This window comes from Polistes fuscatus, unplaced genomic scaffold (genome assembly GCF_010416935.1).
Source record: "Polistes fuscatus isolate 324 unplaced genomic scaffold, CU_Pfus_HIC Scaffold15, whole genome shotgun sequence".
NCBI classification, from domain to species: domain Eukaryota; kingdom Metazoa; phylum Arthropoda; class Insecta; order Hymenoptera; family Vespidae; genus Polistes; species Polistes fuscatus.
In genome coordinates, this window is record NW_025113053.1 from 1,316,404 (window position 1) to 1,342,732 (window position 26,329).

Genomic DNA, 26,329 nt, shown 5'->3' on the forward strand with positions numbered 1-26,329 from the left:
TTAGTGTTAAGTAATAATAATGTCTTAAGGACTCTTATTATTTTTTTTTACGCGTGTTTAAACGTATTAGATATATTTTATATTAGATCTGGGGGAAAATAGAAATACATTATTTTTATGTTTTAATAATTAACGTAATAACGTTATTTAAGATCGATATCTTTTAATTGTAGATAAATTTGTATAATTTTTGTTTTCTTTTCTTTTTTGTAATTGCGGTTGAGCTTGAAATAGATTTTTCTTTTTTTTAATTTTAATTTTTATTTTATACTTGATATTTGATCTCTTAAAATGTACGATTAATGTTTGTCTATTAATGAATAAAAATGAAATTTCAACTCGAGAAGAAGAAGAAGAAGAAGTAGGAAACTGGATATGACAGATCTTATTTTAAAGAAGGTAGAGTAATTTATTATCGATTTCTCGTAAATCATCGATACCGTGTGAGATTTAAATATTTTTTAAAGCATCAATAACAAGGATGACGACGAGGACGACGACGATATAAGGATAAAATAAATTTTATTTCTCTCTCATTCTCTCCCCTTTTATATCTTAACTTATTTCTTTTTACCTTGTACGCCCCACCCACAAATTTACGCTCGTTTTTCACTTCTCGCATTACGGGTCGCGCATACCCTAAAGAGGATCGTTCACGTCGATACTGATCGTATCGGCAGAAGCGAACTTTTATAACCGATCAGGAGTTACGTACGATGCATGATGAAGTAGAGGAAGGACGAAAGGAACGGGGTTTTGAGGAGACGGGTGGTACGCTGGAGAGAAATAAGGGCAACGCGGGGGAGGGGAGAACTGGGGATGCAAAGAGGAAAAATAAAACGAAAGGAGAAGGAGAAGAAAAAAAAAGAAAGGAAAGTAAATTAAAAAAATAAAATAAAAAGAAATAAGAGAACGTAGAGAATCAACGTGCTCGCGCACGAACCTATCTTCGATCTCTGATCTCGGTAAGCGGAAAGATCGACGGATCGGCAAGGATCGAGAGAGAGAGAGAGAGAGAGAGAGAGAGAGAAACCGTAGGAGGCATGATGCGCGGGAGCCATCTCTGTTAATCATCGCATAATTACCGCTCCAATTATCAGATAGTGAGATACGAGCGTGCTGGATCATGGAACAACAACAAGAGAGAGAGAAAGAGATAACAAGAAAAAGAAAATAATCTGTTAAAGTGAGGGATCTTCTTCTCTTTACGCTCGAAACTTTCTCCTCATCCTTTTCTTTGCCAATCTCCGATTGGATAGTTTAGATTACGAGGAATTGCAAGAATTTTCAAGAATTTTATTCATCAGATATATTCCTATCATTTATCAGGACATTTATTATGTCCAATTTTTAATTATTATACATACATGTGTGTAAGTGTAATCGTTTCTCGTTAACGTATCAACGTTCAATATTTTGTTTTCTTTCTTTTTTTTTTTATTAATATTTTTTTAAATATAAATTGCATCGAATATTTAAATAAACGTAGTTAGTCTAATATATACAACACGTATTAAATATTAATATTATTAAATATAAAAATTATATAATAATTTAATATAATTATAAATTTGAATTAGGATTTTAATTGTAAGGAAAAATATTTCCTACAGTATAAATCACAATATAAAAATTATCATATTATATATTAATAAATATTTAAAAAAAAGGAAAAAAAAGAGAAAAAACAAAAAGTACATTATCGTTGCACATTGGAGTTCAGTAACTTTAATATCTTTAGTAAGTTAACGAAAATGGTTGGATCGTTGAAGTTTAGTTACCGAGCTCTTAGGTATGTAATTGGCATATGCTTCTTGATCCACCCCACCCTCAAAATTCACATACCCCTATTTCCCTCCACCCTCTTTTTATCCTGTTCTGATCTCTTCCTTTTTCGAATACGGTCGCTCCTGACGCGCGTATCTCACGTTTAGGGTTGAACAGGGGCGGGACAATACTTGTTCGGCGGCTGGTAGGTTGAACAGGGCGTTACCCGGCATTCCTTTGTAAATTAACTTAGCGGGCGGCTGCGGCGGCAAGAACAACGGCAACGGCAACGGCAACGGCAACAGCAACGTCTCCCTCCAAATATTCATTTAAAAAGGTAAATGCAATTTTGCCGTTTTACGTGATTGAGATAATGCCTACCGATTAACGGCCGCCTCCCCCCTCCCTCCTCTTCTCTCTCTCTCTTTCTTTCGTTTATTTTTTTCTTCTTCTTTTGCTTTCTTTCTCTTTTCATCTTTCTCCACCCTCGCCAAGTTTCTTCATTCTTCTTCTTCTGCTTCTGTTTCTGCTTCTTCTGCTTCTTCTTCTTCTTCTTCTTCTTCTCTCTTTACGGTAGCAAACGCGTCATTACCCGAAATTCAAGATCGAGAGAAGGGGAAGGAGAGATCTTCCGATTAAAAAGCGAAATCCGCGCCTGTTCTCGGATCCCAGTTCAATTTTCTTTCTCGCAGGTGCAATCCACCTCGAGAACTGCCATTAAGTAAATTTACTTTAAGAGAGACGAAGAAAGAGAATTTTGAAATCGAGGTGCGAGCTTGCATAGTCCCCAAATGCGAATAACATGAACCTTCCATTTTTCTCTGGTTACTATAATATAATAATATTTAAACTTGTTGCGGGGGATTGGTATTATTATTTTGCATTAATGAATCTGGACTATGTTTAGGATAAGAAATTGTTATCTTTAACGATGAAAATTTCAAAATCATATTGGGATAGATAGACGTATAATTTTATATATATACATATATAAGTATATATATTTTTGTTTTGAGTATTCAGGCACATATATATCATATTTTATCAATAAAATATTTGCTAGGACCCCTTTCTAACAGATTATTTTATTATGCACTTGATTATTATAAATAACAACAAATTGTTTTATTTCAAATTCTGATTAAGAATATTGAAAAATACCAACCCTTGTATTTTTATTGTAACAATTTTTTCCTCTCTCTCTCTCTCTCCCTTTCTCTTTCTTGTATCTCTTTCTTTCTTCCTTTATTTAAATGAAAAAAAAGTAAGGAAGAAAAATTTAGACTCGGGTCAAAGTTCAAGAGCTATGAATCGCTACTATATCGTCATTTATAGTCCTGACAGGACTCTCGATCTTCTTAATCCCATTTCTCTCTCTCTATCTCTCTCTCTCTCTTTTTAAGAAGCGTCAAAGAGAACGAGCTCGACGGAAGACAGTCAAATATTTCGCAAGGATCGTACATCATCGTACCGTGGAAGGCTCGCACGTGAGCGTCCGCCTATCCGATCACTCCGTTTGGGTTTAAATCAAATTTACTAATTAACACCATTTACCAGCAACCACCACTGTGAGAGTGTGTGCGAGAGAGTGAGAGAGAGAGATGCAGAAAAATCGGCGAACCATTGGCGCACCCACGACTCCGCCAAGGCACCCTTTTATCATTTTTTTGGGTGGGGGGGGAAGGTTAGGGGGTTTATTTCTTTTTCAATTCTTTTTTGTTTTGTTTTTTTTGCTTTCCTCTTCAACGTCGGTTCGCGTTATTGATGATGGTCGTTAAAGAGCTCTCACGTGGCGGTGGCCACTTCTTCTTCTTCTTTCTTTCTTTCTTTCTTTCTTTCTTTCTTTCTTCCTCCTCTTCATATTCCTTATATCTTTCTTTCTTTCTTACTATTTTTGAATTTTCTTTTTATTTTTATTATTCTTTCTTTCTTCCTCCTTCTACTCTTTCCACTCATTTGAGTGTCTGACTTCTGGATGACCGCGATCCAACTATCCGACTTATGTTAGCTGCCGTTGGACATTAGTCATCGACAATCAAGATGAATTCACTCTTAAACAATGACGCTTAATTTCGTTTAAGCCACCGAACCCTACTTCGGAATAACGATATACCCGAAATACGCGTATTATTTATTTTTTTTTGTATTCTTCGAGAGTGGCATATCTCTTTGTCAAGTTTCTTACGTCTATGGCAGATTCTATGTAAAAAATACACGGGCCATTTTAAAGAAAACTCATTCCAAAGGATTGTAACTTGTTTTATAATTCTGCAAATTGGTATATTATACAGATTGAATGCGAGGAAATAATGTGCTTTCTCTTCTTGAAATTTTCTTCCTTAGGATGGATTTGATCTCGGTTTGTTGTGGAGAATTCAGATCACAAGTCGAGCATCTTGCGCACTTGGCTACGAAGCAACCCAATTCTGCAAATTAAAAAGCCTAACTTTAAATCGTAACGCGAACAATTTATTTCGAATTGAGAAACAATATTATATTATATTTACGAAAGCACAAGGATTACGAATTTGATAAAAAATATAGAAATAAGATGGACGAATATTATTCGCAGATAGAAAATATTCTTATATGTGTATCGTGATTTTGATCGTGATCGCGTTTCAAATGAGATCTTTTGATGTAGCGAGAATAAGTTTACGCACAAATGTAGCGGGCAAGTTAAAAGACGTGGCAAATGTTTTCAACGTTAGACTGTAAATGCGACACCGCAGTATATTATTGAAGTTGGGGATTGGGGCGGATTTGCGGGGCGAAAATTATACCGGCACGATTGCGGCCAGTTCTTGGCAGAGTTCGCGAGAGCTAATAATCCGCGAAGCCTAGCAGCATCAACAACAGTAACAGCAACAGCAGGAGCAGTAAACGTGCTATGCGAATTGAAAACGAGGACGAAGAAGAGGAGCCTCGGACGTGGCAAGATTCGCCAGTCCTTTCCCACAGAGAGGGCGTAAACCGCAAAAAGAAAGAAAAAGAGAGAGAGAAAGAGAGAGAGAGAGAGAGAGAAGGATGTTTGCATATAAAATTATCAACCACTCTCAGACTCGAGTAATCTTCCGAGGTGCGAAGCGCCTACGTTCTCTGCCCTGCAATTAATGTGGCGTTTAATCCTCGCATACTCAAATGCGATCCTTATGCTAGGAGCTCGAGAGCAGCATCATTACAATATAGTATTCTCTTGGCGTAATTAAAAACGAAAAACTAGAGAGAGTGAGAGAGAGAGAGAGAGAAAGTAGACATATATATATCGTTTCATCTTTAAACGATTTTCTCAGAGTACGTACGGTAAAATTAACCGTAGATACGATTATTATTTTTCTACAAAATTCTCTAATAGGATTCAAATTTCTCACTTTTCGTTATTCACTTTTATATCCACATATATGCTCGGAATATTTTTAATTTATACGATTTATTATGTATCAGTTTATCCATATATTTATGCGAGTGGGTTGAAAAGTTTCGAACCTAACATGGAAAGAAATTGTTTTATTCGGTCAAATTATAATAACTTTTAATAAAATAAGTTTTTTGTTGAGTCTCAAAACTTTTCAAAAACGTACGCGTATATATTAATTATAAATTATTTAGTAGATCAAATTATTAATCAATATTTATTAAGAGGTTGTAATTTTTGAATTTACTTATAAGAATTTATTTTTATATGATTTAATTGTTTATAGGTATATCCTTTTTATAATACATCTATTTTTTCGATCGATATATCGAAAAATTATTAATTTTAATTTATTAATCGATTACCGAAATTATTATTTTCATGAGGGAATGTTCGTAAGTTTGGAGATAATGAAATTGAAAAAATATACGTGACAATTTAATCGATGGTTTTTTACCTTTCTTTTTATAGGTTGTGTGTACAAATTTTCTTTTCAATTGTAACGATTATTTATGCGTAAGTACATATTAATACTAATAATAATAATTAATTAATAATAACAATTATACATATTATTATATAATTATATTAATATATAAATTTATTATTAAAATAATTGAAAATTAACAATAAGTTTTACTCGCAGTTGTGAAACTGAATATAATTTGAAATATGTACATATATTAAAAGTAACTTTCAAATTTCCTTTAAAATAATTTGGAATAAAATAATATGACATATTACAATATTACAAAAAATAATCATTGATAATAATTTTATATAAACATATATGTAATTTCGTTTATATTAATATTCAACTTACATATTACACGTACATACACGTATAAAGTATAATATAAGTTCGTGTTTAAAACTGTATCTCGTATACTGATCGTTTATTTTCAAAAAGTATTGAAAACGTAAGCACGTGTAGAAAAACAAATTGTTATTATGTTATTACCGAGTGAACGAACTCTCGATGTCGTCATCTTTGGATTTCGGTGAAATAAACTACCGCGCATGTTTCGAGGAGACATAACGAAAAACATAAATAAATATTCGACTTTGTCCTCGACCAAGGTAAAATCTCTTTCAGTATAATATTGTACGTCAGAGTGAAAACATCTAACGTATCTCGTCTCTCTTAATATGTATGTACGTGTAATATAAATTTATTAAAAAGTTATTTTATATTAATTAACATAATTTTAACATAATTTTAACATAATTTTAACGATTATCTTCCTTTCTTTTTCAAATCATCGTTACTTAAGATCATGCGAGTTAAAAAAAAAATAATCGGCAAATAGAGTTAGTGTTTGTTCGTTAACAAAATTATTTTCTTGTCTTGTATATTAACGTTTATTTGCAGAAATACGTTTTTGTTAATAGGAATACAATTTTTAATATTAATTTTTAGAGATTACATATGCATTAGCAGAGTACAAAGCTGTAGTAATTTTTTTCGTTTTTTTAACAGTTTTGAAATTGTGAATTAAATTCAGTGATCTTATAGTAATAATTAAATAAATTATCGTGTATTATAGAGTCAGTGCATCGTGAAAAATGATTAAGAACATTGTACTTTTTCCATAAAAAAATATTAGTAAGTTAATTTTGAAATTTCATAATCAATAGCTTTAAATAATTTTATTCTCTTTTTCTTTTTATTTTTTATTTCACATCATCCTTGTGCTCAAACTACAACAATTTTTAATCTACATTGGTGTCTACCTACTTCATTTTCAATCTACTACGGATCAGCCTTTCTGAATTTCAACCAATGGGGTGGGTGAGTGTTTTAGAAACAATTGCAGAATTTCAAATGCAATAAGTAAAAAAATATATATAACAATCTCTTTGGTACCCATGGTACCATGGAAAGAAAAGTTCTTTCTTTTAATTCAATTTAGTGGTTTATGCTATTATTTTAGAATAATATTGGTTTGGTTAATAAGAAGTATAGAAGTTTATTTTTTATTAGAAATATGAACAGTTTTTTTATCTCAATAACTAAAACATACTAATCGTATTTTATCTTGACAATCGTTTTGGTATAAAAATAAAACACTAGAATATTTTTCATGCCAAAAAGCAACTATTATTATTATTTATTTTAATTTAATTCTTAGATAATATTATTTTTGCATAATATTGAGTTGGCCAATAAGTAATGTAAGAATATATATTATTATTAAAATTATTAAATATTTTTAATATCTAAATATATAACACACATTATCGTATTTTACTTTGTGACAAACTTTTTGATATCAAAATAATATTTGTTAATATTTTCCATACTTATTAATATTTTACATCCCAATAAAGAAACACACAACTATTATTAATATCAGAAATATTATCAATATTACTTATGGGCCAAGCACATATCTATCGACAATAATTCAGCCTATAAAAAAAGTTCCAACAGAGAGATAGCCTTTCTCTTGATTATTATCCAAAGTATAATCAAATTTCGCATTATAACGAACGATCAATTGGCAAATCCTGAAACAAGTCACCTTCCGTGAATCAGTAAAAAAGAATGAAAGAGAAAGAGAAAGAGAAAGGTTACTCGGGGTGATCGTGGGCGTTCATTATTTTTCCCACACGTTCGCGTGCGGGAATTTTTTATTGGTTAGGTATAGGAGGAACGAAAATGTTCAAGCTGTTGGAGAAGCAAAGAAGGAGAAGCAAATGCAAATGGTGGTGGTGGTGGTGGTGCGAGAAGAAGAAGACACACTGAAATTATATCATTACTCCTACTTCCAATCGTCCAACTTCGTTTTGGAAAGGGGATGGGGGATGTGGGGAGGGGGGGAGGCTTCGCGCTTTCCTCTTACGAGCCTTTTTTTAAATAAGGAAATAAATTAAGATGTAATGGGCTTAATAAGGCTTCGAGCGAATAGCATTCCGTGTCCGTACCACGTAACTAATGGCGGCGTTTGCACATTTTATGCCATGTCTTGGACAGCAATGCCTAAAGTGAGAGGAGGAGGAAATGGCAGAAAAAAGAAGAGGTCACGTTGGGTCCCTGTAAGAGAAGAAAGGTCCAAAAGACCCCAAATGGCACTTCCTTTACCGATAAATGCGTCCCTTTCGTTCTTTCTCTCGTAATTCAACTTTTTACATTCGTTATTTGGTTCTCTTATAATGCACGCTATGATAAGTTTATCAATTTAATTACCTAATAATTAAATAGCTTACTCTATCGATAAAAGCTACATTTTCAACATACTTTGGAGTATTTAACTTTTTATTAATTTTTTTTCTTTTCTTAAGAAGGATTAATTACTTAATTAGTAGTTGAAATTTTTATGTAGATTGTCGGTGTCGGGTTAGACGAAATTAGTTTTCAACGAGTAGAGAAAAATAAAAAAGATAGAAATAATACACACACAAACACATATATTTAAATAGTTTAAGAAAAATCTTTTACTCTTAATCATTTGTTCAGTATATTTTCATTAATCCAATGATAGGATATCGAGTAATATAAATGATCAATAAATGTAAATAAAATTGTGTTCATTAATAATTATCGTATATATATATAAAACACTGACAAATTATATATTTATATTAGCAATAATTTAAATGATAGTATATACAATTTTTTGTATTATTCGATCTAATTAATATCGATCACTTATATTACTTACGTTGATATTTGATTACAAAATACAAAACATTTATTACAAACTTTGATTAAAATTGTTGAAAAATACTGACCCAATAATTACCAGTTAAAATATATATGTATAGAGTTTACGAGCCCCCGGAAGGGTATAAGGGAAGATGAGAGAGAGAGATGTATAATAAAAGAACAAAAAAAAAGAGAGAGAGAGAGAGAAAGAGAAAGATTTACTTTGAGAAGGACGTAGTAATGAGAAGTCGTATAGGTAGAAAAAGATGAAGAGAAGAAGAAAGAGGAAGATAGAAAAGAGAAAGAGAGTCGAAGTGGCGGCAGCCTTCGCCAGATACGACGTGGATCCATTGCAGAAGGTGGATGTTGGATGCACCGGGGATACGGGAGGCCGTGCAGCGGTGTAAATGCAATCAAGAAGGCCTCAATTAGACCGTCACGCCGTACATCCTTCATCTCTGAGTCTCGGCACTGCCATCCATACCCACCCTCCCTCTCCCTCACCCTCTCACTCTCTCTTTCCCCCTTTTTCCCCTCTTTTCTCTCTCTCTCTCTCTCTCTGTATTTGTCTCTCTCTTTATCTCTTTTTGCTACACCTTCTTTTATTCTTTTACATATTTTCTTTCCTGTTCTTAATATTACCATCATATCTAGCATATTTCATATTTTTCTTATGCGTAATCCTATTTTATTTTTTCGTTAGTTAATCGTTGGTTAAATAGAATCATTTAATTCGGTAATATTTTTCTCGTGTAAATTATATCTTCTTACTTATGTATGAAATTTTTCTGATTCGTGCTCGTGTTTGTTTTAATTTTCTTTTTTCTTTTTTTTTTTGAATAATTAATATGTTTTTTTCTTAATTATTAGTAAGATAGAATTGTTTGATTAAGGATTATTTCGGTACTCTGTAAATAATTTATTACCATTTTTTGTAGGCATATATTTTTTAAGTATCTCTATTTCTTTTTACCTGTATTTAATGTTACCGACCCGTATAATAAAAACAGAAGATTAATCGCAAAGATGAAAAAACGATAATAATAACGTTTATGAGTTACCCGTATAATAATAATAATAATAATAACAGTTATTATTATAATAATATAATAACAATATTTATAAAATTCACTCTTAACTTTACATAAAGGGTGTAACAAGGGTATAATAATAAGTAATTATTATTAATCATTTTCATTAATTTTTATTTATATTAATATTTTATATTATTGTTAATTATTATTAATTATTATTATAACATTTACGTATAAGACTCGACCATTAACTTATAGGCAATTTCGAAATCCTATTATACAATACTAATTTTTCAAGTATTATATATCGCTAGTATTAATCTTGAACCTAACAAAATTTCTATCATTCTCACAAATCGTTCGGGTCCAAACTCACTTCGAAAACCAGTTTAATGGCTCATTTATCTCGATCTTTCTTTAACTTTCCACTAAGAAATTCATTCGACCGTTTCTACGTTGTATTACGTACAAAAAATGTTAGCCCTTTAACACTTCCTATTTTGTAAGATCGAAAATAAGAAAAATATTAAAGTTCACTGCGACTATACGCTTCGTTTATTACAACCGATATTTAATAATATATCGAAAGTATTTTCCTCGTAAACGATTTTACTACGCTATCCTATAATTATTATAATTTTCTCACTAAATTACGGGAATCAATTCCAATTTGTGGTTTTTTTTTTTATATATATATACATACACACACACACACACACACACACTTACGTATTATACATAAATGAATTTATTTATGTACACTATCGGCTAAAAGTATATCAATTCCGAGAAATAGTATACTTATATGTGAAAAAAATACCTTTAGAGAGAGAATAATCGAGCTAGGAATACTTTTTGTGAAACACTCTGTATATATACATATATTATAGTAGTAACTGAATTGAATTATACGTGTTGAATATATTTAACATTCTACATACGTGTTTATGTGACTCACATACGAACACGTAAGACGTTTGTCATTAGACACGCATTTCATTAGAAACTTAGTTCAGCTTACTATCATTCTCTTGATATTATTTAACGATTGCTTTTTTCATATCGTAGTAATTCGATACATTGCACTTTTATCTAACGACATAGTAATGCACTTAACTTGTGTGTCACTTTTGATCGACCTATCAACTTGTCGTCCACTCTGATTCTTTTTAATCGATTTATCCTTTATAAGCGATCTGGCCTCGTTACGAAAGGGTAAACGCAAATTACTTTTAATTATTTTCTTTTTTATCTTACCTTTTCCAATGTTGTTAATTATCCGATGAACGTTGATTAGTCATAAGTTGCTTTCATAAAATGTAAGATTTTTAATGTCTTTTGTTTTTTAAATTATGTTTCATTAAATTGTAGAATACATTTTGAGGGTATTTTTTTTTTACAAATAAATAAATTAAATATTTTAGGGAATATTTGAAAAATAATTTTTATTCGTTCGCGTGAAAAACAATTTAATATAATTATATTTATTTATAAATCGAAATCGAGAATTATTTTTTACATTAAGATTTTTTTTTTTAATTGCCTTTATTTTTTAAATGAATATTTAGTTAAATTTATTGTGAATTGGGAAGGGGTAAATAAGTGATTATCCATTTTCTTGTGATCGTTGTCATTTTATTCACTGTAAGTAAAGGATAGACAGGTTAATAGGAATAAGTACAATATACACATCGATTTAATGTTTCTATGATAAACAATATAAATAGGAAAAAATTGAAAAGTAAAAAGAAACATATGTTTCACAATGACAACGAACAATGTTCATAGAAATTATAAAAATTTTGTCGAATAGAGAAATTGATTTAATTATAAACAGCCGTTAGAATTAGGTGAACAGTTTCTTTCGTAATTTATGCAATTATTGTAGAATAGATCATACATTTACTTTTGTTAACTATTTACAAGGTTGCTTATATCGATTAAAATTCAATAAAATAAATGATTAAGTTATCGTAAAACCTATTATGTCTTAAAAACAATTTCGTAGGAAAAGAAGAAAAAGTTGCTTAAATTATTATCTAAATATCGTGTCTATATTTTATATAAATATTTATTTATATTTCTTTTTAAGTTGTCCATTTTTTTTATTAAAAAAACACAAAATGTCTCGCTAATTCTAATACGTAATTTAATGGTAAACGTTTAAATCGAATTTCACAATTTTACGCTTACACAAAACATTCTCGTGCTACGTTCGATTAGGTGAATGAAAAATACAAAATATTTCTCGATAACGATGATTAATGTACATATTTTCTTTTTCTTCTAGGTATTTATCGTTGCATTATTTTTCTTCGTAATAAAATATTTAAAATTAAAATGCAAATGTGCATTTCATCGTAAATCGAGAATCTCGTGGACGGAAAATACTTCGTCGATCTTTTTTTTCTTTTTTATTCTTTTTTTCTTTCAACGATCCATTCGAGTTACAATACTTTTTCTTTTCTCTTTCTTTCTTTTTTTTTTTTACTTATTTTTATCGATATTACAAAAAAATCTCTAAAAATTTTACCACACCTCATTTCCGAAATGTTTTTAATGTTAAGAAAAAAATTTTTTGTTTTTTTTTTTTACAAGGATAATTTTTATGTTGAAAAGAGGGCTCTTTTTTTCGATTTTTCGATCAACTAAATTTATACGACAACGTTCGACAGCTTTGACATATAATAATTATCTTCAAAGAAAGAAATTAATAGATCGAAAATATGAGTTAAAAAAGAAGAAAAAGAAGAAAACTTCTCACGTTCTCACGTACGCTATTAACTTATTCGTATTTTAAATTGTTCTACCAATTATTATAGAATGACTTTGATATTCTACCGTTCATTTCTCACGTTCATTTCACTTTCACTATGATACTACTTAATCAACTGAGAAGTATCATCGTTCTATTACTATTTCCTAGTAATCATCGTTCTTGCCATAATAATAAAAATAATAATAATAATAATAATAATAAAAATAATAATAATAATAATAATAATCCTCATATCATTACCATCATTATCATCGAATGCGTAGCCATAAGATTCCATCTTCAGCTAATGAGATCACCTCTTTTCCTGAGCAATTCGAGATGATGCTCGTATTCTCTTGCTTTTAAACGAAGGGAAGCGATGCTATTGGTTCTTCTGTCGATGTCAGGCAAACCAACGCTACCCGTTGGCGAGCTTTGAGGTGAACTTGCCGTAGGTGGTGCTTGAGGAATTGGTGGATGAGACAAAGTAATTTGTGGAGCTGGTGGTGCTGGTGGCGGTGGCGGTGGGGGGGTCGAACCTCGAACGAGTTTTGGTCTTTGAGCAGCTGATATATTTGCCAAGAGACTTTGAAAGGATGCCGCTGACGTGTAAGGTAATGGCATGCCTGGTGGTAACAATGGTGGTGGTGCTCGATGATAGGGATGAGTTGTGAATGCTCCAGGAAGAACTGGTCCGTGTCCCAATGGTGGATAACGAAAAGCTTCGAACGGCTTTCGTAAAGCAAAACTACTCAAATGAGCGAATGGATTGGGTAACGTGGGGGCTACCACTGCGGATGGTGGGGGTGCTCCTGATCCCAGATAAGGATTATACGGATGGGCCTGAGGCCCAACTTTTTCTTGCTTTCGCCATTTCGCGCGACGATTTTGAAACCAGACCTGAAACAGATTGCGTGAAGAAAATACTGAGATAGGCATTTTTATTCGTATGCGATGTTGTCCAAGATTAACCCTTTGCACTCGAGCGGCGCCGATACGGCGCCCGGCCGATTTCAACTGTCAACTCAACCAAAACTAATTACGGAGTGTAGTATTTATCAAAGCTTGTTTTTTTCGACATATAAATGAATAAATTGATGTTATTTTATTATTTCTATACGCTTGTTTGTTTATAAATGTTTTTACAGTACCCGTAAAATGTCTACTTAATTTGGCCGAAATCGTCTCGAGTTGCTGGTTCGAAAAAGGCCTCGAGTGCAAAGGGTTAATCGTATTTTTGTGATACAAAAAAAAAAAGAAATAATTTTTATTAGATTTTATTTAAATAATTGAGAAACTAAGGTGGGCTTATAATGATAAATGGTTAGAATCTTTCAACGAACTCGTAGTTTCGATTCCGGGTCAGAATGGCGGATTGATACCTTTCCTTGGAAGTCGTTGACGACCCCAGAGAGATCGAATTCCGGTTAGAGTGACGCATCTCAACCTTTTTCAGGAAGGCGGCAGCGTATCATTACCGACGGTCTTCCGACCGAACGGAAGGCTGCTTCGAGGCAAAGATCTTTACAATTTTTCTCTTTCTCTCTCTCTCACATCCTCTTTCTTTCATTCTTATTCTTCCTTTCAACTATCTTTAAGCTTCCTTTTATCCCCTATCGACAATTTTTACCTTTTCCCTTTGAAATCAAACCAGATCTTAACTAAATGTTCGACGAATTGATAAAATATCATTTTTATATAAAAAGAAACACGATTATTGCAAAATTCAAATGTTTGTGGTTAAAAGCGAGATTCGATCTAAATTTTATAAATGAATATTTTGATGAAATTTATTTTCAGTATTTATAAACGAATGGTCAATATATTTCAAATCAAATATTATTACATTACCTTGCTTCTATTTCAAATATTGACAAATTATTACTTATACTAACAATCTACTTAACAAAATTTGTTTAATTAAAAATATTCAAAAAGAAAAAAGAAAAACTAACAACCAAAGAAATAAATAGGTAATTGAATTTTTCTCGAGACACGTAGTTTTTCGTACGCATCTACGACGCGTCAATGAAAAATAAAAATATTAACTTTAATTTTTTTCCAGGGGGAAAAAAATAGATAAATAATTGTATTTAAGTTCGATTTAAGATCTAACGTGAATGGGAAGGATAAGAGGAAGAAGAGAATCTTCGTTGGCGGTACTTGTTGTTCGTTCTGAACGCATTCCATTGCGAAGTTTCTACGAAGAGTCGAGCAGCTCCGATCGGTTCAACGGAAGTGTCTTTCTCTCTCTCTTTCTCTCTTTCTTTTGTTGTTAGCACTCATTTCGTCCCTTTTCTCAAAGTCCCCCTACTCTTCTCACCGTTTCTTCGTACGAGGGAGGCAAAAGGTAGAGCCAATCGTTCGTAAGCTTGTTGGATCGATTTTCTTTCGTGTCTTCCTCGCGACCCGACATACAATCATTCTCGGAAATTTATTTTTCGTATCACGATTTCAAAATAAAAAAAAACTATATACCAACTGGACGCGATTCGGATGTCTTGTAAGAACCTTACCCCCCATTACCACCCCCTCCTAAAAAACTTCTCATTTCGTATATTTTTCTTTTCCTTTTTTTTCTCTCTCTTTCTTTCATCCTCTGTCGCATGGTCGTTCACTGTTTTCGTGACAATACTAAATAATACCCGATGCAATCCAACTTATTCGATCAGTCGAATTTTAAGCTTAGTTTTCGTTCGAGATGAAGTTGTTCGTTAAAGGATTTTCCTCCCCCTTACCCTTGTGTCGTAAAAAATACGAAAATATTTCTTTAATAATTTCATCTATTAGATTGTTTTCGATAAGTAATTTTATTTGCTTCCCAATGATAAATCAAAGTGGATATTTTTCTTCGACTGGATGATCTAAATGTGGGGGAGGGTAGAAGACGCATCTTTCCAATCAAAAATATTAGAACGAAATTTCGAAAAGCAATTTTGACTCTGGGGTTTCATTCAACAATTTGTTTTAAAATCATTTTGTTCTCTCTTGCATCGCATCTTTATTATTACGGTAATAAAAATGCAAAATAAAATAATATTGTAGTTTGGAGTAAAGGTTAGGTATCGATAAACGCGACTAATGAAATTACTTTCCGAATAAAAAAAAAAAGAAGCAACAAAATCGTATATGAAAACGCGGCTGATTATTATATTGCAAATAAAATAAATTATTCATATATCTATCTCATTAATTTTATTTCATATCTTTCGAATAAAAAAAAAATCGAAGGTTCATAAAATCGTGATTTATTGTTATTGCAAATGCATAGAAGAAAGAAATTATTAATTTAGTCTCGTAAAAAGTATCAAACAAATATCGCATAAATCTCTTTTCATCTCTCCTCTCTTTATCTCGAATAGAAAATATCTTCCTTACGTAAAAAACGTGTTTATCACATTTGCAAACGCAACAAATTATTTATTATTCATTTACACGTAACAGGCTAACTAATGTAGAATTGATTTATGCTGAATATTATTAGTAATCATAATGATTTATTAGCTATCTATAATCGAATAACTTCGAAGTTTGTCTTTGTGTCATCATCGAGTTCTTTGAATGATTATGTTACAACTATCGTAGTTTAATTATCCGATGATTTAAAGGAAATCCCAATAAGGAAACAATTTATTCTTCGTTCTGTAGAAATCTAGTTAGTTTATTCTTGATCAGTGCAAACGTTCACGTTTTCTTTTTTTCTTTACACGACCACTTTTGTTCATTTTTTTTCGTATCAATAAAACAGAATTAGTTCTTTATATTCTTCCAAAACATGCGTCTCTTTTTATTTCTTTTTCTTGTCTTCCTTTTTTTTAATCATTCGAGTTTAGAAGATGTGATTAGATTACATTTTCCCCAACGCGCCAAAAGAAGTATAACTTCAAAGAATGAAAAAATCAATAAATCTGTTCAGTTATCTCTAACAAATTTATAATAAACATTTATATAGCGTTAATAGTGAACGTTTCTTTAGCAAATAATAAAATACAAAGTATTTATATCAAGAACGCGTACGGTTGTCCGGATAATCACGAATCTATCGATACGATGGATCAAAAAATTGTAGGAAAAATGGGATAGATTAAAAAACAAAAAAAGAAGAAAGAATTGAGAAGGCGTGTGTTTCAGTTGAGTCGGTCAAGATCATAGAAAAGAACTATGGTCTCGTGAAGATGGAAAGAAGAAGGGGTTTGGGAAGGGTAAAGGGTGCTAGGACTCCCCAGAGAGTGGAGGATTGGGCCCCCAGCAGGGCGCTAAACATCCGAATCGCGGCTTTTAAAACAAAACCCAATCATTGGGCCAGCCGGAACCTAATCGTGGCGCATTAATTACACGAACGGAGAGAGTCCCTCTCCTCCTCCCCCCTTTCCCCATCTTTGTAACAACGCCGACATCTTCCACCCCTTTTCCTTGTCCAAACTTAAATAATTATATTTTACGATAGACAAGAGAGAAATTAAATTGACTAAAATATCGACTGACTGCACCTATCGTGCGTCCCGCTATTATACTAACTCATAAATTAGTATACTACGGTTGGAAATAAGACGTTTTTTCGGTTATGACAAACTATTGTGATCGTTGGTTTAATTATTTTCTATTATAATAGAAGAGAGTACAAATATTTAATAGTATTATGATAAATTATGTTCAATTCGTATTAATTGGTCAGACGCGTGAGTCATTTTTTAGTCAAATTGTTCAGATTATTATGAAAAAAAGGTTTTCTTTCGAAAAGATTTATATATTAGATAAAATATTGTCCAAATTGTTTAAATAATTTAGGAAATTATTTTCAGAAAAATACGAGACGAAAAATGAAATAATTTATAAGAAAGAAAAAAAAACCAAAAAAAAAAATGAACAAATGATAATATTAAATAAAAATAATATACTAATCTTATTTTTTTTTAATGATACACTCGACATGGATAATTATCACACATTTTTACATTCATAGATTAACACGTAAGCCAACTGAAAGAAGATTTCTCTTGTCAGATAAAATATGATGAAAATTGTTTAGACAATTTATTCGATGATTTTTTGACGAATTATGAAATTGCATGGACGAAAGAAAAAATATACGAGTTACGAAGAAGAGGTAAAAAAAAAGGAAGAGAAAAAATGAGAAGAAATAAGATCGCTAACATTGAATAATAATTTCGTTCTATATATAATCGGTTACACGGCTAAGCTAATTATTACGTTTGCTGGTATTTATTTAATTTTGTATATTTTTTTTTTTCCTGTTGAACAAAGAATGACGTAATCCTTCCTCGTGGAAACCGCACGCGCCGACACGATTGACGGTTATCCGCAAGCATCCGCTTGGGCAAGATTCGTAATTCGATTTGTACTTTTACGTAACTCGGAAGGCGAGTAAATGACGAGGGGGAGGGAAAGGGGGAGGCAGGAGGGAGGAGGTGGTATTATTATCGTATCGGATAAGGAAGGAAGTTTGAATTTTAGTTGGATGGTTTTCTGGTTCTCTCAAATACGCCCGTGTTTATTTTAAAACTTTCGAATGTTAACAACAAAATTTAGATATTAATTAATCTTTATGTTTAATTGCAAAATATATACGTCTATTTAAATACTGAAAAAATTAAATTAATATATTGTATGTAAAATGTTGTTTTCACTCCATCAAATTAGCCCTATTTTTCAATGTGATACATTTTAGATATTAAAAAAGAATTATTTAAAAATGCTTACGATGCTTGATTCATTTGGAAATGAATATTTAGCAAATTATCGAAAGTTCAAATTTAATATCGGTCCTATATAATAATCTTAAACGTCCTCTTTTTGATATTTAAATTGAAATTTATTCTACTCGAGATTACAAATCTTAATTTTATTTATTTATTATAATCATTATTGTAAAGTGGATTGCCAATTGATCGATATATTTAATTAGTTCGATAGATAAGAAGGAATTTGGAAAAAGAGGAAAAAAAGAAAAAATGAAAGAAAGAAAGAAAGAGAGAAAAATGTTAATTCAGTTTGATGAAATTTGAAAAGCAAGGAGAAAATATTTCACGCCCGAGTAATTCGCGTGGGAGTTTTTCTCGGACGGAGCCCACGCGAATAATCATGTAAGAAGTCATTATACTTCGTAGCTCGAGGACGAGAACACCTTTTCCTTCGTGAGTCGAATGTACAGTAAATACATACATATATGAGAACGTTTAGGTGTGTGTATTATATCCATTCAGAGATTCCTGAAAATGATTAACGCAGCTGTGAGCCGTGGTACCGTGTCATTTACGTGAACAGTGGTTCTCATCTCTATGTGTAACCAAATATTACACTGATTCATGGGGATTATTGTGATAACCTAGGATTCTTTTTTTTTTTTTGCTATCTACGTGCAAATCATAGGTGAATATTTTTGTAGTTCCTTTCTTAGGATAAGAAAATACACGTGTACGATATGTTAGATGATTATAGTAAAAATAAAAATGAAAGAGAGAGAGATAGAGAGAGATTGAGATATGAATGCAGATTTACAAGGAGGAAAAAGAAAAAAAAGAAAATGAAACGGAAAGAGTCAACGTGTGGCGTCGAAAGAAGTCGGGAAAAGGGCCGAGTAAATACCGGGAATAAATTAAACTAATTGAGCAAATTAGCTGGTGGTTCACGCAACGAGCAAACACGTTTTACCTCTCTCTTTCTCTCTCTCTCTCTCTTTCTTTTTCATGGTTTAAGTATCATTGAGATAAAAAAGCATTCGTTCTTTTCATTTATAAAGCCATTTAAATCTTTGAAATATACAATTCTTGAATTTGAATAGCATGAGAAAGTTAGATTTATTTAATGCGCGTATATGCGTTTGTGCTGTCGTTCGAATTCTTTTTAAATATTAGAATATTTGAATTTGAATTGCATGAAAATTTTAATTTATTCTCCGCGCGGCGCTTGTGCGAATATTTGAATTATCAAAATATTAGAATATTTGAAATAAGAAATTGCATTGATAATTTCGATTTATTTTACCGTATACGTTTATTTCGTTATTTCATAGTATATCAATTATACTAAAGCATTTATTAACGTTGGTAAGTACGTAATTCCATTGAATCGTTCAACGGAACAACGTCATGTAAATCTCGTGGAAATTTATGTAATCTATTTGCCACTAGGCGAATTAATAGTCTTCCCGGTAAGACACGACACAAAAGGAACTTTTATCTTCGTTCGATCGCGTGTTACTTGGCAGGCGCAAGTATATCTACAAATTAGCGTCTGCACGTGTGAGTTTACATATGTAGTCATTTATACATTCAATTTCTATATATTTAGTTGGCTAATAAATATAATGTCAGTAATTTTTGTAGCAGTTATTTCACGTTAAAAATTATTTTCTATTTTCTAATGAAAATAATATAATATTGTTCATTTTCTAATGCAAATAATGTAATATTGTTCGTTAAAAATAATTCAATATTTTTAACTACAAATAATTTAATAATTTTTAAGCACACAAACAACACTATCTAGTATTTCATATTTTGAAAATGTTTTTATATTGAACACACATTTAGCATATTTAAATAACAGTTTAAAGTATTTGTCACTAGAAAATTTATAATATTTTATTTCATGTATGATAAACAACATTGATTTTTTATATTAAATATTCCGACATTACTTATTAGTCAACTCGTATATTTCAATATTTTTATGCATATTTGTGTATATTCGCGTGTATATAGTCGTGCAACGAGGTGGTGTGTTAGTAAAGTTATTTTCTCGCATAATCCTTAGCTTGCGGCAAGCAAACGCAATCACATGGATTATTGACTAGGTGCTATTAACAAAATCAAATGTCAAAAGCTTCCAAACGATCTAATAAATAATCTAATTGGCGTAAACGCAATATATGAATTTTCTATTCGAGCTCGATAGATTTTCTCGTACCTTTTTGTTTTTGTAAAAAAAAGAAATATATACTTAGACGGTTTTTTTTGTTCATCGTTGAAATTTTCTTATTTAACGCAATTGAGATAATTAGATTTTGAAATAGGTGTTTTGATACTAACCTGTATCCTTGCTTCCGTCAGGCCGATTTTCATAGCTAACTCCTCTCTGAAAATAAATAAGAAAAACAATTTAAGTATAGGTGATGATTATAGTAAAATGATTAATTATTGTCAAGGAGAAAAGAGGATCGAATTAAAATCTATTAAATCGCGTAAGAAATCTTCGATAATAGTTATTATCTATATAATCACATCGATTCATCTTCATACCAAGAGTACTAATATTAACTATCGAGTATAAATACAAATACTAATGATACATCAATTTAAAATAAAATCATAAGAATACAAACATTTATCTTACTTATAATTTTATGAAAAAAAAAAACAAAAAACGAAAAAAAAATACAAAAAAAAACAAAACAAAAAAATACTCAAGACAAAATCACATTATTTAAATATATCATATAAATTAAATTATGTTACCCAAATGTAACATAAATTTGTTCCATTTTGTTTAAAAAGAAATTTGATAATTTCTAAATTTTTTTAATTTCTAAATTTAAAATTAATAGCTGTTAAAAAGAAATTAGACAAATTCACGATACCAAACCAATTTGTATATGCAACTTAAAATTACTAAAAGAAATTAATTACTTTATAATGTTTTTTTAAAATGCGCATAAAACTCGATACACAAATGTAGCATAAATTTGTTCCATTTTGTTTTTTTTTTCCAGCTGTTAAAAAGAAATTAGACAAATTCACGATACCAATCCAATTTGTATGCAACATAAAATTACTAAAAGAAATTAATTACTTTATAATGTTTTTTTAAAAATGCGCATAAAACTCGATTATTTAGAAAGATAGGAAAATGAAACAAAACATGTGTTAGAAACGAGGGTAAAACGATGAATTGCCGATCTGACCTCATAACACATCCGTGAGAAGATTATGGAAATTGCCACGACCGGCGTTACGAGCTAATCGCTTCGTAAAGAAGAGAGAGAGAGAAGGAAAGAGAAAGAAAAAAGAAAAAAGAAAAAAAAACAACACGGAATAAAAATACAAATAAAATAGGATTAATAGTGGTTGACCATGGTCATCAAGATGACCATTAAATTATTAATTTACTTTGCATTCGTGTTGGATGACAGGACCGAACGATATTAAACCTATCGATTAATTGCATTACGCCTTTGGATCATTACGCGTTATTTTTAAATTCCGTTGGTAAGACTGGTCGGAAATTTTTTTCTCGATCCTTCCCTTTTTTTCAAGACGAAACGAGATGAGACGAGACGAGACGAGACGAGACAAGATGAGACGAGATGAGACGAGACTATTAATATCCATTAGGTTCCCTCGAGAACCAAACAAATCTCTATCCTCGTACCGATTTTATTTTCCTCCTTTATCAAAGCCAGAGATAAAATCTTATTTCGTATAAATCTTTAATTATGTGTAATATCTATGTACTTGTTATTCATATAGGTATTTATATTTTTATTCATATTTATTTTTTCAAATTTGTAAACGTGTGTGTATATCATTAATACGACCGAATGTGACGGATTTAAAGTAGCCATCGAGTTTATTATGTCACTATGATATCATGCGCGTAATTATGAGTCCGTGATATTCATCATTATCGTCATCATCATAATTATTATCATTATCATCATCATCATCATCGTCATCGTCATCTCGTCGTCATTTTCTTCTTCTTCTTATTATTATTATTTTTAATCTTTTTTTTTCTTTTTTCTTTCTCTTTATAAAAATAACAAAAGGATACAAGTTAAAATGGAAAGACATTAATCCTTCGTGAGAACGGTTCGTTCTCACCAAGAATCGTTTTCCCTCTTCTTATCGGGTTCCACGTAATCCCGAAGAACTCTCTACGTTCATATAATGGGCGACTGATAGTTCAACGTTGCGATAGAGTCAAATGTTCGTAAATATATACATATGTATCTATCTGTTTCTAAAGTTTTCTAAATATAATCTATCCACCTTTCACTTCTTGCGAGAATACGTTATTTCTCTATCCATCTATCTATCTATCTATCTATTCGCGTTCTTCCAAAAGTGATTAGGACGATTTCTCATTCATTGATGACATTTAAAAACAAAAATTCAATTAGAAAAACTTGATATATGACATCAGTGATTCTAGAAATATTCGATTAGGTGAGAGGGGGGAAGTTTTTTCGTATTTTCCCGATTTTCCCCTTCACAATTCTTCCAAAAGTAATTAGGATAATTCTAAATCCATCGATGACCGAATTCATTGATTTAAAAAATTTATTTAAAAAATCTTCATATGTAGGATCTGTGATTCTGATGAATATTGGATTGGGGGAAAAGTTTTTTCGTATTTTCCCGGTTGACGGCTTTGGAATCGCATAATAATAATAAAAAAGGGGAAAAAAATGGAGTCTAGTAAATTTGGATTAACAGTTGGGATGAAGGGTAGGAAGATTATCATCGATATGGGGCCAGAAGTCGATCACAGCGAGACACCCTAAGGCATTCTTCCCTCTCATCATTTTGCACGCAAATTGCACAGATGTTCCACGAAATCGCGAAGAAATCTCAGTGATTACCGCGCACACAGAAGCTACATTTTTTTTCCGTTCCGTTTTCGTTCCCTTTTGCTTCCTTTCTTTCCTTCCTCCTTCCTTCCTTCCTTTCTTCTTTTCTTTCATCCTTCCTTTTCTCTCGTGCTTAGGAACAACACGCCCGTTTGCCGAAGATTTTCGGGCAAATGCTGTCGAAATTACAGGTATATCAAGCCTTTTTCTCGGGCTCGAAGATCATCTCCTTCGATTTGCCAAGGACGATCGGAGAAAGAGGATAAATCATATAAAAGGATCGATAAAACCTGTTATCGAGGAATTATTCCTCATATTTTTTTCCCTTCCTTCCTTTTTATATTTTCTCGAGAAAAAACAAAGGACAATGAACATTTCGTGATGTGTAATTGATCATCGGGCAAGGGTTAACAAATTTGTCGAACAATTAACGAAAGTTAAAATAACGAATGAAGGGTCTGATCTATGAATAACAAATTCTTAAAGAGAAAGTGGGATAGACAAAAAAAACAAATGTAAGATGTGCAGCGTAAGCAAATTTATTTGAACAAATAAAAAAAAAGATAAAAATTTTAAAATTTAAAATTAGCCTGTCGTATTGGTATCATCTATAAATGTGATTAAATTGACAGAATGATTATAAATCAAATTTCGAATAAAAAAAAATAATTAAAAAAATTAAGAAAGTATCTCCAGTGTGTGTGTGTATCCTGTGTTAGATCTCTCTCAATACAATTAAAATTCTTAAGTGCAACATACAAGGTGATTAAAAATTGTAGAAAGAATTTTAATAAAAAAAATCCATAGAAAATAATTGAAAAAAATGATTTAATGAATCGATGATGGATAAATATAATTGGTATATGCGTAAGCGTGTAAGGACAATTTTACAGAATGATAAACGAATTAACAAAAATTGTAATAAAGACGAATACGTATGTAATCGATAAAATACAAAATCGTGTGTGAGAAAAAGAGGAAGAGAGAGAGAAAGATTAAGAGAAAGAAAGAGATAATCCAAAGTAAGCTTGTCGGCTCCTTTCTCGTGGAACGTTAGATCGAGCGCGATCGTAATTACGATAACAACAACTTAATAGGATTTAATTTTCCTTATCTCCATGTAAGTGCTGCGCATTCGAAATATCCTTGAAGCGATTCCGCGAGCTCTAAGCGTTCAGAGAAGTTGCGTTACGAGAGAACGATATCGATTATTATTATCCTTTGACCTTCTACACTAGTATATAGTGGCAGGGGAGGGGGGCAAGAAGAAGAAAAAACAAAAAAAGAAAAGAAAAAATTAAATAAAATAAAAACAAAACGGAACTCGAAATAGAAATGAAAAAAAAAAGAAAATGGAAAAAAATCAATTCGCGTTGCGTGTCGCGGCAAGATCGAAGACAAAAGTCGAATCGATATTTTTTTCTTTTCTTTCTTTCTTTTTCTTTTTTTTCTGGCGATCGATTTTGCGCATTCGTTCATTGCATTGCATGTCCATCGGCCATCGAGTTTCGCGAACGTTTAAAATGAGAGTTAGATCGATCACACGAGAAACGGAAAGAGACATCAAAATTGATCCACGATTGCGTGAAAATAATCCGTCATTAAAAACTTTTGCCGATTATTCTCGAGTGTGAGAAATCATGAGAAATGGAATAAAAGATGAAAGAGAGAGAGAGAGAGAGAGAGAGAGAGACATAAATATTATTGATTCATGTTCGCGTGAAAATATTCCATCATTTCAAACTTGGCTCCAGTAGAATATCTTTTTAATATCATTTTTTTTGTTATCAATATTCATTGAAGTATAATAAAATATTGGCATATATATATAATATTGGCATATATATCATTTATTTAAAATATATTCTAGAAATTATTATTTAAACTAAGTTTCGTACAATCAATTTTCCACATTAATATATTTTTGTCTATAGGAAAATGAAACAATTCATCGAAATAACGAACAATCCAAAAATTATCATGTACGTAAAACCCTCTTAAAAAGAAAAAAAACAATTTAATTAATGTATCCAATACCAATCGAATAAAAAAAAGAAATTTGAATAAAATTTAATAGCAATCGAGAGGAAAGAAAAATGTATGAAGGGATGAAATTTTGAGATCTCGCGCATCACTGTCCACTTCATTCACCACAGTTTTCCTAGTTCCTCTACCTCCCCTACCCCTCAAATACGCATTAATTATAAGGGTAAATCAAAAACGATTGGCGATAGGATTCGTTTCTTTTTCATTTCCTAGCAGGTAAAATGACGACGAAAAGGCCGTTTTCTTTTAGCGTTTAGTCCTTTGCGTACAACACATACATACATACATACATACATACTTGTTTTTTAAAATCATGCTCGCATTTTTGATCCGATCTCTCCGTAACTTCATATACCCTGTGAAGGATGCTGATGATTACCCCTTGTCGTAAGTTTAATGGTCAGTCTGGCGGACATAGTTGCTAAGATAATTTGTACCTGCTACCGACTCGGTTCCCGTTCAATGACGGATTCCCATATGTACGTGTGCTTGCGTGCGCTTGTGTACCCGCGTGTGTATTTAAAAATATAGTAGTAAGTCTTCTTCTTCGATTGGGATCAAGTTTCTCACGAAAATTCCATTTCTTTCGAGAATAGATATATTCGTTCATTGTTGTAAAAGGATCAACAGGACCTCCTTACTTCATTTACCGACACGACATTATTCTCATATTCTTTTTTATTTACACGTAAAAGTTATATCATGTAATCCTTCCACGAGAAAACGTCAACCTGTTCGAACTTTTCCTTTTTTTTATAATATTATTTCAAGCCTCTTAACGCTACGTGTAAATATAATTAAATAATTAATCTCTATAGAATTGAATAGAGAATTGATAAAAAAATAAAAAATATTAAATAAGTAACAAAATCGCGAAGACAAAAAATTACAAATGTTTTCTACCTTATCGACGTTGCAGTTAACAAAAAATAAAAAAAAAATAAATATAAAATAAAAGAAATGTCAGAGAGAGAGAGAGAGAGAGAGAGAGAGAGAGAGAGAGAGTGTGTTAGTCGACACCGATTCATCTTCTTATGGATTTAACAATCATCTTTCTTGCAGTATACCA

General features: G+C 31.3%; 1 protein-coding gene across 1 annotated transcript in view; it reads right to left on the minus strand.

Moving 5' to 3' along the window:
* Positions 1-12,355: 12,355 nt before the first annotated feature.
* LOC122514654 (homeobox protein aristaless-like) overlaps positions 12,356-26,329 on the minus strand; it is a 68,157-nt gene continuing 54,183 nt past the window's right edge. The window contains exons 3-4 of the mRNA XM_043631590.1: positions 20,675-20,720; positions 12,356-13,523 (exon numbers count right to left, since the gene is read on the minus strand). Coding sequence (XP_043487525.1) covers positions 12,924-13,523; positions 20,675-20,720 — 646 coding nt within the window. The 3' untranslated portion in view covers positions 12,356-12,923. The remainder of the gene's footprint in view (positions 13,524-20,674; positions 20,721-26,329) is intronic.